At 38.5% G+C, this 12,635-nt stretch overlaps 1 protein-coding gene across 2 annotated transcripts in view; it reads left to right on the forward strand.

The window, feature by feature from the left end:
* Window positions 1-7,501, forward strand: part of mtor (mechanistic target of rapamycin kinase) — an 89,902-nt gene extending 82,401 nt beyond the window's left edge. Inside the window, exons 50-58 of one of the 2 annotated variants that reach the window (XM_055165535.1) lie at window positions 721-803; window positions 910-982; window positions 1,059-1,133; window positions 2,556-2,691; window positions 3,627-3,692; window positions 3,814-3,894; window positions 4,101-4,181; window positions 5,254-5,359; window positions 6,709-7,501. In XM_055165535.1, the coding sequence (XP_055021510.1) occupies window positions 721-803; window positions 910-982; window positions 1,059-1,133; window positions 2,556-2,691; window positions 3,627-3,692; window positions 3,814-3,894; window positions 4,101-4,181; window positions 5,254-5,359; window positions 6,709-6,724 (717 nt within the window). In that variant the 3' untranslated portion in view covers window positions 6,725-7,501. The remainder of the gene's footprint in view (window positions 1-720; window positions 804-909; window positions 983-1,058; window positions 1,134-2,555; window positions 2,692-3,626; window positions 3,693-3,813; window positions 3,895-4,100; window positions 4,182-5,253; window positions 5,360-6,708) is intronic. The other variant, XM_055165536.1, reaches the window with a different exon arrangement.
* The last annotated feature ends 5,134 nt before the right edge of the window (window positions 7,502-12,635 follow it).

Genomic DNA, 12,635 nt, shown 5'->3' on the forward strand with positions numbered 1-12,635 from the left:
CTTAATCGGTGAAAAAAAATAAAATAAAATCTGCTGCTCTATCGGAGGTGCCGACTCTTTATCGTGATGACATTTATGGCGACATCAGCTCCTGTAGAACACCTCAGTTTTCTAACAGGGAAATCAGTGGACTTGTTTCTTTTATTATTTTGTTTTTGATGAATACTGAGTTTTTAAAATGTTCAAATTATAACATAATAATCCTCAGGTGTCTTGTTTCACATAAACACAATAGATGTTCTTTAAGGGTTAGTATCAAAGGAAATTTAGTTGATACTTATTAACGTTTCATTCATTACAAATGTCCTAATATCATACAAATATTCAGCAGTAATGAAAAAAGAAAGTTTTAGCCTAATTTGCAGCAGAATATGGTTATTATTAAAGTCTACATAAATATACTTAAGTTAGATAATGATAAGTGTACCCTAAAATAAAGTCTTACCATAAATATAATATCTAAAAGAATATTATTCAAATTATCGCATCTTGTTTATCTCAAAAGAACTGGGTTAGCAGTATCTGTGGCCTACTTTTAAACCACTAACTTTGCAGGATGTTGTAAGCAGCTTTCAAACAGGTCCTTTTTTAGCGCATTAGCCGCCTGTATAAGTCATGTGGAGGTGTGCGAACATGTATCAAACAGCCTGTCATAGAGCCAGTATCCTCCGCTCGCTGCTATATCTTTACTGACATTTAATCATCTTTTTTTCCCTCCAGGTGTGGTTTGACAGAAGGACCAATTACACGCGCTCCCTGGCCGTCATGTCCATGGTCGGCTACATCCTCGGACTGGGAGACAGGTGCGTGAATCCTCAAGAGTCAAAGCTATTTTAAGACAGTGATATTAGGTTAAGGGTAATTAACATAAAAAGCTATTAACCATGAGATGATATTTTGACCCTTTAGGCATCCATCCAATTTGATGTTGGACAGATTAAGTGGGAAGATCTTGCATATCGACTTTGGAGACTGCTTTGAGGTGAGTGAAAAGGCTCTTAATGATACAAGTTGGTTGTTATGAATCTGTAATCTGAAACTCTCTGAAACTTGGATAGGTGGCTATGACCAGAGAGAAGTTTCCGGAGAAGATCCCATTCAGACTGACCAGGATGTTGACCAATGCTATGGAGGTACATAATATTTAATTTTATACATTAAAGATCCTATATTACGCAAAATTTACTCTTGTGGGCTAGAATGTTACCTCATCAAAAATATACCTGGAGTTGTGTTCTGTTTCATTCATACATGTTTAAGTATTCCTTTATTATTAGTCTATCTACATCTCCAAAGCTCAAAATACTCTATTCCACCATATGATGTTATGTGGCAGTAGTTTTCAAGTTAACAGCTCCTTTTATCTTTAGTTCAATAGAGATTGGCAATTCCAGAGCTGAAATTATCCAAATGATTCTTTTGAAGGTATATGGAGTTTAAAAACACAGTGGAGCACTTCCTGTATTACCACATGACATCACAAGGTGGAAAAGAATGCTTGAGAGAAGAACTCAGCCTAAATATGCAGGGTTTGTGTGTTAAATATGTGTGAACGAAACAAAAAACAACTCCAGCTATGTTTGTGAGGAAACAGCGTTATAACATCGATCAGAAAACGGTATAATATGAGCTCTTTAAACGCAGGCGTGGGTACAGAAGGAAAATCTATAGCTCTGACCTCACACGGTATAAAACATAGATTAAGATGATGCATGCAAGGGGCTAAAAGGTGCCGCATATAATTTTTTCGAGAGGAACCTGGCTGCAGACCTCCACCTATGTTGACAGTTAAGTTTTTTGTTTGTAACAACTTGTTTTAAACTGCACATTTCCCTTTGGAAGAAAAGTGGAGCAGAGACAACACAGAGATATTTTCAAATTAGGACACTTTTAGAAATGTATTGGGGATTAAATGTATAAACTTTGAAGTGCTAATAAGTGCAAAATTGGCTCTTAATAACTTTTAATTGTGAACTAAGGCAAAAACTAATTTGCTTATAAAGAGTAGACTAATGAGGGGCGTGTGGGTGGAGGAGGTGTATTCTGGTGGTCTACAGGGAAAGGTCCTCTGGGTGGAGGACCACAGCCAAACTCTCAAACTTTTCTGCTCATCTCTATAGAGACGTTATTGTTTTTTCTGGAATGTTTGACATTATGCCAGTAAATATATTCATCTCAGAGCAGTGAGCACCACCAGATCAAGTTACAGGTCAAATCTGTGGAGAGGTGACCCTTCCACAGTAAGAACGCATGCTATTCAAAGTTTCCAGAAAACGCTAGAGTAACTCCATGAGACACTGGCTCCCACCTCTTGAAAAATTGTCTAGTACAACTTTTTATTATTTGATTTGATTTAGAAAAATGTGATTACAAAAACTACATACTTTTGTTGAACATGTTGAGTTGGTCAGTTCTGTTTGCTGGGTTCATTTCTCCCCATACCTGCTGTCATTGAAATCTGATTGAATCTCACTGATGATCAAAAATTTTACTTACTCTAACACTGGAGCTGCTCTCTTTACCCCTGTCCTAACTGCTCGCCTCTGTCTCTGCAGGTGACCGGTCTGGATGGTAACTACCGCATCACCTGTCACACGGTGATGGAGGTGCTGAGGGAGCACCGCGACAGTGTCATGGCCGTGCTCGAGGCCTTTGTCTACGACCCTCTACTCAACTGGAGGCTCATGGACAGTAAGACCTCTACAAACATACACACACACACATATCCACACACACATGTGTCTATATAAGTTTTAGGGCAGGGACTTTCCACTTTAGATGTCAGGCCCAAACGACTCGACCTTCAGCTGTAGTTTTAGGGAAAGATCATCGCTCTGAAAGGTTAGACCGAGTCAGAGATAGTCATCTACCACTTTAAATCACTCATGTCAAACTCAAGGAAAGTGGGGCAAATGTGTCTGTCTACAATGTTTTACCTTGCACACAAATCAGTTTGGATGCTATTATTCCAGATTAATGCGACAGGTGCAATGACACTGACAAAATAACAAGAAAACAAATTGGCAGTGTTGGTGCTCGCTGTACAACCCACTTTGTAAAAAGCTGACGGAATCGGGGAAGTGTGAAGCATTACAATGATCTGCAAACATTTTGTGATGATTTGAAATGATTTATTAAAAAATAAGTATCCACTATAAATCATTCTAACATTTATTTGATTACATTTTTAACCATCAATATTTTTGCAGTGCATTTTATAGGTACAGTGTGTAACTTTTTGGTTGGGGGTCCGTTAGCTGCTTGTTTCTATTGATACCGTGTCATTGCTCTGCCTGGAATGTTCCACAGTATGACATTAAACAGCTCTACCTTGCATTTATGAAATTAAAGGTGGTTTTATAGCTCAAAAGTACCTAGAAAACCAAGCATTCTGACTGTAAGCGGGGTCACCTCTCCACAGATCTGACCTGTAACTTGGTCTGTTTTGGTCTCCATGACTATAAAAAGGTTTAACGATACTGTGAAACATTCCAGACAAAGCAATAACATCTCCATGAAGAAAAGCATTTGACAGGCCATCCACCAGAAAAGTTACACAATGCACCTTTAAACATAATACATTTTCTCACTGGATAGACTTTACTGACTTGACCTTTGACCCACAGCCAACACCAAAGGAACGAAGCGATCCCGCACTCGGACTGATTCCTACACGGCTGGACAGTCTGTCGGTCAGTGTACCTCAAGCTCAAATACTACTACTACTACTACTACTACTACTACTACTACTACTACTACTACTACATCGCTAATATGTAATTCATAACCCTATCTATATTTCTCTCTGTACAGAAGCGCTGGAGGGAATAGACCTTGGAGAGACCACCCACAAGAAACCAGGCACCACAGTCCCTGAATCCATCCACTCGTTCAGTCAGTGCATCTCTCCTGTCTAAATAATTTCCCTGTTGAAAAATGCTCGTGTAGTGCTGGTTTTTGCTCTGCTTGGCGCTGCCTGCTGTCAGGAGTGACGGCTGTAACTGCTGTGTGGTGGTTAGGCAGCACTTTACCAGACAGAGTTTCATATGTTGTGTTTTGGAAGCTGACAGGTGTTTGCTGACAGCCATTTTTTGTTGCAGTTGGAGACGGCTTAGTTCAACCTGAAGCTCTCAACAAGAAAGCTATTCAGATCATCAACCGTGTGAGGGACAAGCTGACAGGTAATGTTCCCTTTGACTTTCTCCTTTTAGAATTTAGATAAACATTTTGCCAGTGAGGCTTTTTAAGATGATTTGTTGTTTGTAAATGAATAGCTTAATAGTGCCTGTTATCACGAAGTGGTGCAGTTTTAATTATTGACATAGCATGTGATTATTGTATTGTTTTGTTATGAATCGGTAATTATTGATGATGGTTAACTAAGAAAGGAAAGTAATTGCTAAAAATACATTGTGATGAAAACTATTAACTATTGATTTTAATGGAGGATATGCATACATATATGGAGAGTTGGATACTCTGTTACATTTACTTCAAGTACATGTATTTGTATTATATCAGCGAAGAGACCTATTCTGTGTTGGCAACAATTCCCGAGATCGAGGATTTAAAGCCGGAACAAAGAGAATGGTTGGTGAATTTTATCAAGGGGAAAGACGTTATTGCCTTTCCTATGGGATTTGGGAAAAGCTTAATATACCAGTTAGCCCCCTTGGTGGCGCATTACATACGTCACGACCAAATAGCATTTCATTAAATGAAAAAAAATCATCTGCCTACCGTTGTGCGAACAAATTCTAATGCTGCGAGGTCAGACAGTTTCCACGAAGTGAAACCGGCTGATGAATCAGGCTAATAGTGCAGACACCATACTCTTATCTGAGTAAAAGTTCCTTCAATATATATATATATATATATATATATATATATATATATATATATATATATATATATATATATATATATATATATATATATATATATATATATATATATATATATAATATAGGTTCTCATTTTTTTCCCCTGTAATTTTATAGACTGCTGCTTTGTACTTCTATTTGAGTAGTATTTTAACTTTTTGACTGCTCTATCGTCTCTATAAATGTGTTCACTTTGTCCATTTCAGCATCACATGCACAACAGTAGCTCAGTAGTTTGTTTTGTTTAATAATTGTGTGTGAAGCCAATTTGAAGGCAGCAATATGTATTTTAATGTTACTTATTAAAATTTAATTAACCTAAATTACAAAAGTCACCTTTCGTAACCCCTCTGCTATCTTCCCCCCTCAGGCCGAGACTTCTCCCACGATGAAACGCTGGACGTGCCGACACAAGTGGAGCTGCTGATCAAACAGGCCACCTCCCATGAGAACCTGTGCCAGTGCTACATCGGATGGTCAGTATTAGCCTGTATGTGTGTGATGTATTGGCAGACACGACACAGGGCGAGAATACATCATCACACAGTGAAAAGTAACCGCAGCCAACTCTGGGATCAAGATGTAAGGACAGAGGCAAGGTCAATGTGGATCAATAGAGGCTGGCAAGAACACCTGTACTAATGCCTGTTTTATGGCTTCATTAGAGGACTACTGTCTACCACTATATTTATACTCACATTCATATTCTACGCTTATCCCATTACCCACAGCGCGGCACCCAAGCTTTATAAATAGACATCATTCATAACGCTGGTCATCCCGGTTAGTACATTTTGTTCCTTTGAGAAGGTACAAGTAGATATTTTATATTTTGTTTGAGTGTGGTCAGTGAAAATGTTTTATTTATACTTTAGATTTATATAACTGCATTAGTGCCAAAATAATATGGAAAATGTAGTGTAAGAGTTAGATTTAGTGAATCTTTTCAGATCATGAAAGGAAGAGATATGTCAGTGCTACTGCCAGTCTGCCCCAGGGCAGCTGTGGCTACAGTAGTAGCTTACCACCACTGGGTATGAAGAGACTGAATAATGCTCTGTAAAGCGTCTTTGTGACAAATGTCTGTGACAAAAGCCCTATATAAATAAAAACTTAATAACTTACTTACTGCAGGAGCTACAAGTTACAGTTACAGTGTGAAATACATTTTTGCAAAAAAAAAAAGACAAAAAAGACAAAAACATGTGTCCTTATTGTGCGCATGATTGCATTTCCACAAACCTAATTCTTACTTGTCCTGGAGGAGGACCTTCACCTGAATATCTCTGTTCCATTGGCTGTAATATTCCACACTATGGCATAAAAATGTATCTATCTGTATGAAGAATCTCCTGAAATCTGGATTTAAGTTTCCATTTTCATAAGACCATGCAGGTGACGTGCCACCACCAGAGAGTTATACTACATAACTGTACCTTTAAGTTTAATACACAAAACTGTTAATCCCTCATGAAAAAATGTACTTGAGTTTTGTTTGGTTCTGTTTCACAAGCAAGCACTAGCAGCTATTGTTTTTAGGTTTATTTACACCGCTTTGGACCCTCTGCAGTGACTTTGAAATTAGAGTTGAATTATGTATACACCTGTTGAACACACCATACATATTTAAAGACCTGAATGCCAATGGCGGGTGATAAAATGTAGAAAATGGCTGAATAATGTCCAATTAAGAACCCCTTTTTATGTTTCCATCTCATCCACTTAACATAACATACATATTTTTTATTATATCATCAAGGCCCTAGTGCATTGTGTATATATTGAACTCTATCTAATCACTTCCATTGTCTGCCCTGTCTTTCAGGTGTCCATTCTGGTGACGCACTGGAGAATATCTTTGTGACTTGAACCACAAAACTGGCCTCACAGTGAACTCCAATGGACCTGAACCCCAGTATTGTTAAGGGCCCAGTTTAAGTTTCATAAATGACCCAAGGAGCTGTTTTATCTAATTTTATTTAAATTATAAATGTTGTCAGACTGTTTTGGTATTTCCTTGCTTTTGCTTTGTGGCCAAACTGTAATGAGCAATGCCTTTTATAACAGCTCATGTTTCTCCAGTCTGCTTTAACATTGTGAAGTAATGTGAGACTTTTCAGTAACTTGCTCTGCCTTTGACTCCTGCAATGTTGAAGGATGTGGACCTCATATTGTATTGTATGAGCATGAAGGTGCCAATAAATCTGTACAGAATAGATAATAACCCAGTATGTTTTATTAAGGCTGTAAATCTGTGACATTATTCTTCAACTCTTTGGAAATTAGATTAACAAATCAAGGAAATGCTAAATGGAAGCACATCTTAATCCTTTACCTGGTGTACTTTGTAGTACTTTGTTTGTGATATAGTAATGTACAATATTGCACATAGAAGATGCCTAAACCTTAATAATATATGAGTGAATTGTTAGTGTTTGTACAGTACACCTTGCCTAGGATCCAGAATACATTCTCCTTCAGTACCGCATCTGTATAAATAATATAGAGACATGTCATTCTGGATTTGACAGGCAACAATAGCTGCATCCAAGTTCATTCCAGACCATACGCTTCTTGTATTTAGCTACTCCTTTTTTGATAAACATTTTTACCATGTGCACTATTTTTTCTTTTTTTTTTTTTTTTTCTATTTCAGTCATAAAGTATAAAAAGACATCAACTGAAAGCAGAGCAATCTTGTTATCTGCCCCTCATACTACATACGACATTCTTTCCAGGTAATATGAATCATACAAATACGTTTTAACTACTTGATAAACCAAAAGCTAAAGAAGAAAAATAATTATGTTAAATGTTGCTAGAATGTACCTTTTAATACACGATTTGCAGTATGATTTTGTCAAATGTACTTCCAAAATTAGCACGCTCAATATTATTTCACATTTTAGGATTAGCACCATGAATTGTGCTTTAAAGGAACTGTATGTAAGATTTTGATTTAAAATTTCGTAAACTGGACCCAGATGTGAGGTAGACATGTTAAAATCAAATATAGTCCTTACTGATTTTATTCTGATTTTATTCTTAATTACAAAAAGCATTGAACATGATGTCCCATTTAGTTATGTTAGAATTTGGTGTTTATCTAATCAGAAAGATGAATGAGCCTCACATGTGTCTCATTAGGGTTGCCAGTTCTGATGCTGAAATCCAGTTGATTTAAACCCAAAATGCCTCTCTGATCTGAATCCTCACTACCTTAGCTCCAGCACTGCAGACAATCATTAATCAGTGCTAGAACATTCTGAGCTTTCCATAGACTGAGAAAAACTTCAGGTTCCTATGTTATTGTAGTGCCTTTAGAAAAATCAATAAATGCACAGCTACATGCAGTGGATATGGACTCTTGCTAACTTAAATCCATGTTATAATGTTTTTACCTTCTCAAAAACAGACCTGGAGTTATGTTTTGTTTCATTCACACATGTTTGAGTAATCCTGCATTATTAATCTGTCTACATCTCCAAAGTTCAAAATCCAATGCTTTATTCCACCTTGATGTCATGTAGTGTTAGTTTTCAAGTTACAGGGTTCCCACACTCATGGAAATCCTGGAAAAGTCATGGAAGTTAAAAATGCCATTTTCCAGGTCTGGAAAAGTCATGGAATTTTGTAAATTCAATGAATGTTTTGGAAAAGTCATGGAATTTCAGTATCTCTTTCACGCAACTACAGCATTCTGTTAAGTTCTCATTAGGCTATTATGATTATTTCTGAACCTATGCATCTTTTAGTTTAAAAGAGATAAACGCACTGACAGTATTTTGAATGTTAAAAAACTATACAAACTAGAAAAGCACTCAGAGAGCGCAGACCTCCGCCAAGGACTACCCCCATTTTTTATATAAATTGCGATAAAATCAGTCTTCTGGATCAGATCCGGATCAGCTTTTGGAATATGAAAGAGGATCCCATTGTCCATCCCTGAGTCAAATTTCATGGGGTTTGATCAATAATTAACCGAGATATTGAGAAACAAAATTTTTGGCCCCATTTACCACAATGTTAACTAAAATTTCAAAGTGATTCAGAATCCAGGATTTCTTCCGAATCACCCCCAAAATGAAATCAGTTCTTCCTTTTCACATTTCCAACAAATCCTAAAAATTTCATCCAAATCGGTCCATAACTTTTTGAGTTATGTTGCTAACAGACAAACAAACAAACAAACAAACAGACAAACGCCGGCAAAAACATAACCTCCTTGGCGGAGGTAACAATACCAAACCATAAGGTGGAAAGAGTTAACATTTCATATTTAGCCCCGAAAGTATGATAAATTCTACACATGTAGGGTGAAAATGAGTGGAAAACCTGAAGTTAACAGCTACCTCTTACCTTTTGTTCAACAGAGACTGACAATCCCAGATCTGAAATTATCCAAATGGTTCATAGTTAAGGTGTATGGAGTTTAAAAACACAGTGGAGCACTTCCTTCCACTTCCTGTACAAAGTGTTCCTGTTAAAGGGAAGAACTCAGCCTAAATATGCAAGATGTGTGTGCTAAACATGCGTGACTGAAACCAAACACAGCTCCAGGTCTGTTTGTGGCAAGGCAACAGCATCATAGACAAATTCCTTTACAATATCTCTTCACGTGCTGCACTTTTTCGATTTAATCTCCTGCCTACAGAGGGCAGTGTTCCTCCTACCAGCCGTGCCTCCTCTCAGCAGCCCAGATCCTCTTGGTAGGTGAACACACAGCACAGACAGCGCAGCCACATTTCACATTTCTGCCTTCACTTTTCAATTGAGATGAGAGCGCTTGTTCTGCACTATATTTATCCAGGCTGCAGACCGCGGGGAGGTGGTGCGCGGCGCTGCTCTTCTCAACCCAGTGAGAAATCAAACTGAGCAAATTGCAGCAGCAGAAGCGGCCCAGACAACTATTAATTCGGGTTTTATCTAGTGGGTGCAAGCCAAGCCATCCACGCCTCACTCCTCCATTGTTATTCCACCACTTCTTCGGCTGTTTATTCCCCCTCTGCTTTCTCCTCTGAAGGTTAATTACTTATAGATAGTTGGGGATTACGGATCAACAAAAAGCAGAGCATTGATCGCTTCCCCGGCGTGCCCACCTCTGCAATGTCACTCTCCGCACACTGAGACATGCGCGCGGTGATTATCTGTGCGCATCGACCCGCTCCTCCTTTTGTTTTTCCCTCTGTTCTGGTGCGCGCGTCTCTACCTCTGTCACTTCCCCGTCGAAGCCCGAAAGCTCATTATAGAAAATGTGACTTCTCATCGCGGCCATTTGCTCCCCTTGTTTCTCTAATTTGTTTATTTTTTGTCTCGCGCCTCTCCGTCTCGCAGTTTGAGTCAATAGCTGCGGTTAAATAGGCGCCATTGATCGGTTGGAGGGATTTAGCTGTTTACCAACTGTGGAAATGAAACTGGAATACATGGGAAAGGTGTGTGAGGCAGGGGCTAAATGGTGATGAATGAAACTCATCAGGAGGCAAAGGACAGAAGTGGTGAGGCTTAGACAGTGGTACATTGGTTTATTGTTTTACATGTAAAAAGGCCTAAACCTAGGGTGATCAAACATCTCTATTTACCTAGAACAGTCCCAGCTTTGAGTCCTGTGTCCCCTGTCCCAGCAGATTTATACAAAATTAGTGATTTGTCCCAGTTTTATACAAGAAATGTCTCAGGTGTCGCTATTTTTGACTAATTTGATACCTGCCAACAGTAAAAAGAGGCATAAATTGTCATGTACTTAAGTAAAATCCAGATAAGGACTCTTAAAAATAAGAAAATATGACTATACTGGCTCACGTTAGTCATGAATGGGCTGAGTGCATAACAGTTTTCCTTAATTACGCACTCATTTCACAATTTTATTATTACCAACCACCATAAATCGAGGGTGTCCCAGTGTTTTATTTTGAAAATCTGGTCACACTACCTGAACAGGCACTATAGGCAACTATAGTGCGGTGCAATTAATCGGATTTTAATCAATATTGTGGTTCAGTCATTTCTAATTGTGAATGATCAGCTCGGGTCTTTATACTCAGGAGGTCCACAGTCGATACAGCATGTGGTGTTGAGCAGAGTTCAGACCAACGCTGTTCAAACTGTTTTCACCAGAGCCACATTTAGAAACATATTCATAATGGAGTCTGCGAGTCTTTCAGATAGATGCATTTAACATAGGTTTGACAAGAGCCACCACACACTGGGACACTAATTTTAGGTCATAATGCAGTACAGTGTTACTGAGATTGTAGTGGTAGAGATACTGTACTTTAAAGGTGCACTGTGTAACTTTTCTGGAGGGTCCGTCAAATGCTTTTCCACATGGAAATGTTGTTGCTTTGTCTGGAATGTTTCACGCTATGGCATTAAACCTTTCTATCTTCAAGGAGACTAACAAGACCAAGTTACAGGTCAGATCTGTGGAGAGGCGACCTCGCTCACAGTCAGAATGTCTGTTTTTCTAGATATTTTTGAGCTATAAAACCACCTGTATTTTAATAAATGTGAGGTAGAGCTGCGTAATGTTGTACTGTGGAACATTCCAAGCAGAGCAATGACATATCCATAGAAACAAGCAGGTTTTTTTTTGTTGTTTATTTAGATGGATCCCATTAGCTGAAGGCAGTGCCATCAGGTAGTCTTTCTGGGTCCGTTGGTATTTGGGTGACGAACCCTTAGTTACACAACGCACCTTTTCATTTGAAGTAATAAATTCTGTCTATGATCATTTGGGCCAATTCAACATTCCCTGGGGGCCAACAAAAATTGGTCTGAGGAGGAAGACATTGGACTATTTTTTGTGTTCCACAGTTTATGTTGTTTATGTTGAATTGTTTTCAGTAAGAAAAATATGAAAGCATATCCGAATCAAATCACCCAGTCCTGAATCTTTTATGAAATGGTCAACTGGCTGAGGTCCCTTGCTCAAAATAAAGTAAAGAATATGGCTTCTATGCAAAAGACAGATAATCAATACTTTTGTTTAATTATATAGTAGTAACAGAGCCCCAGCACCCATTACTTAAAGTGGGCACAATCTAAAACCAGCATTTTCATATTGCCGCCTTGATAGGGCCATATGCGACGCGTGCATGTCTGATCGATTGGCCCACACTTCTGCTTGTCTCCATAGAGATTTTATTTCTTCTTCTTCAGTATTTCTTATTCTGTAATGCACTTTAATTGTACGAAATACACTTGCCCTGTCTTGCCTTTCTTACACTGGGCTCGCCTCTCTACAGATCAGACATGTAACTTGGCCTAAATCACCTGAATATCTCAACAGACAGATAGACTCCATACTGTGGAGAATCCATAGACTGTATATATAAATAGACCGAGCTAACATTTTAGCAGCTGCTGAAGTGTTCATGGCGGCACTTCCGGCTTCATCGACTCTGACCCCAGTTGACTTAAGAATGGAAAATTGTCACCTCTCAATGTAACTGCTGCTGTGAGCCTCATAATAATTCTCTTAAAATGTTCATGTTAACAAACGCTACATGGTCCTGGTGTTTTTACTTAGCTTTTTTGTCGATAAATAAATTCCTTTTCCTAGTATGGACCTGGACCTTTGCCCCTATAACTGCCAGCATAATGAGCTTCATTTGACTGGAGCGGAACGCAATGGGTGACGTCACACTCTCTTTGGCCACGTTCAGACTGCAGAATGAAGTGACCCAAATCAGTTTTTTTCACCCCATGTGACCTGTGTCTGACCTTTTAACAGTCTGAACGACACAGATCAGA

The sequence above is a fragment of the Boleophthalmus pectinirostris genome, unplaced genomic scaffold (assembly GCF_026225935.1).
Source record: "Boleophthalmus pectinirostris isolate CB_2022bp ecotype Guang Dong unplaced genomic scaffold, ASM2622593v1 HiC_scaffold_8, whole genome shotgun sequence".
NCBI classification, from domain to species: domain Eukaryota; kingdom Metazoa; phylum Chordata; class Actinopteri; order Gobiiformes; family Gobiidae; genus Boleophthalmus; species Boleophthalmus pectinirostris.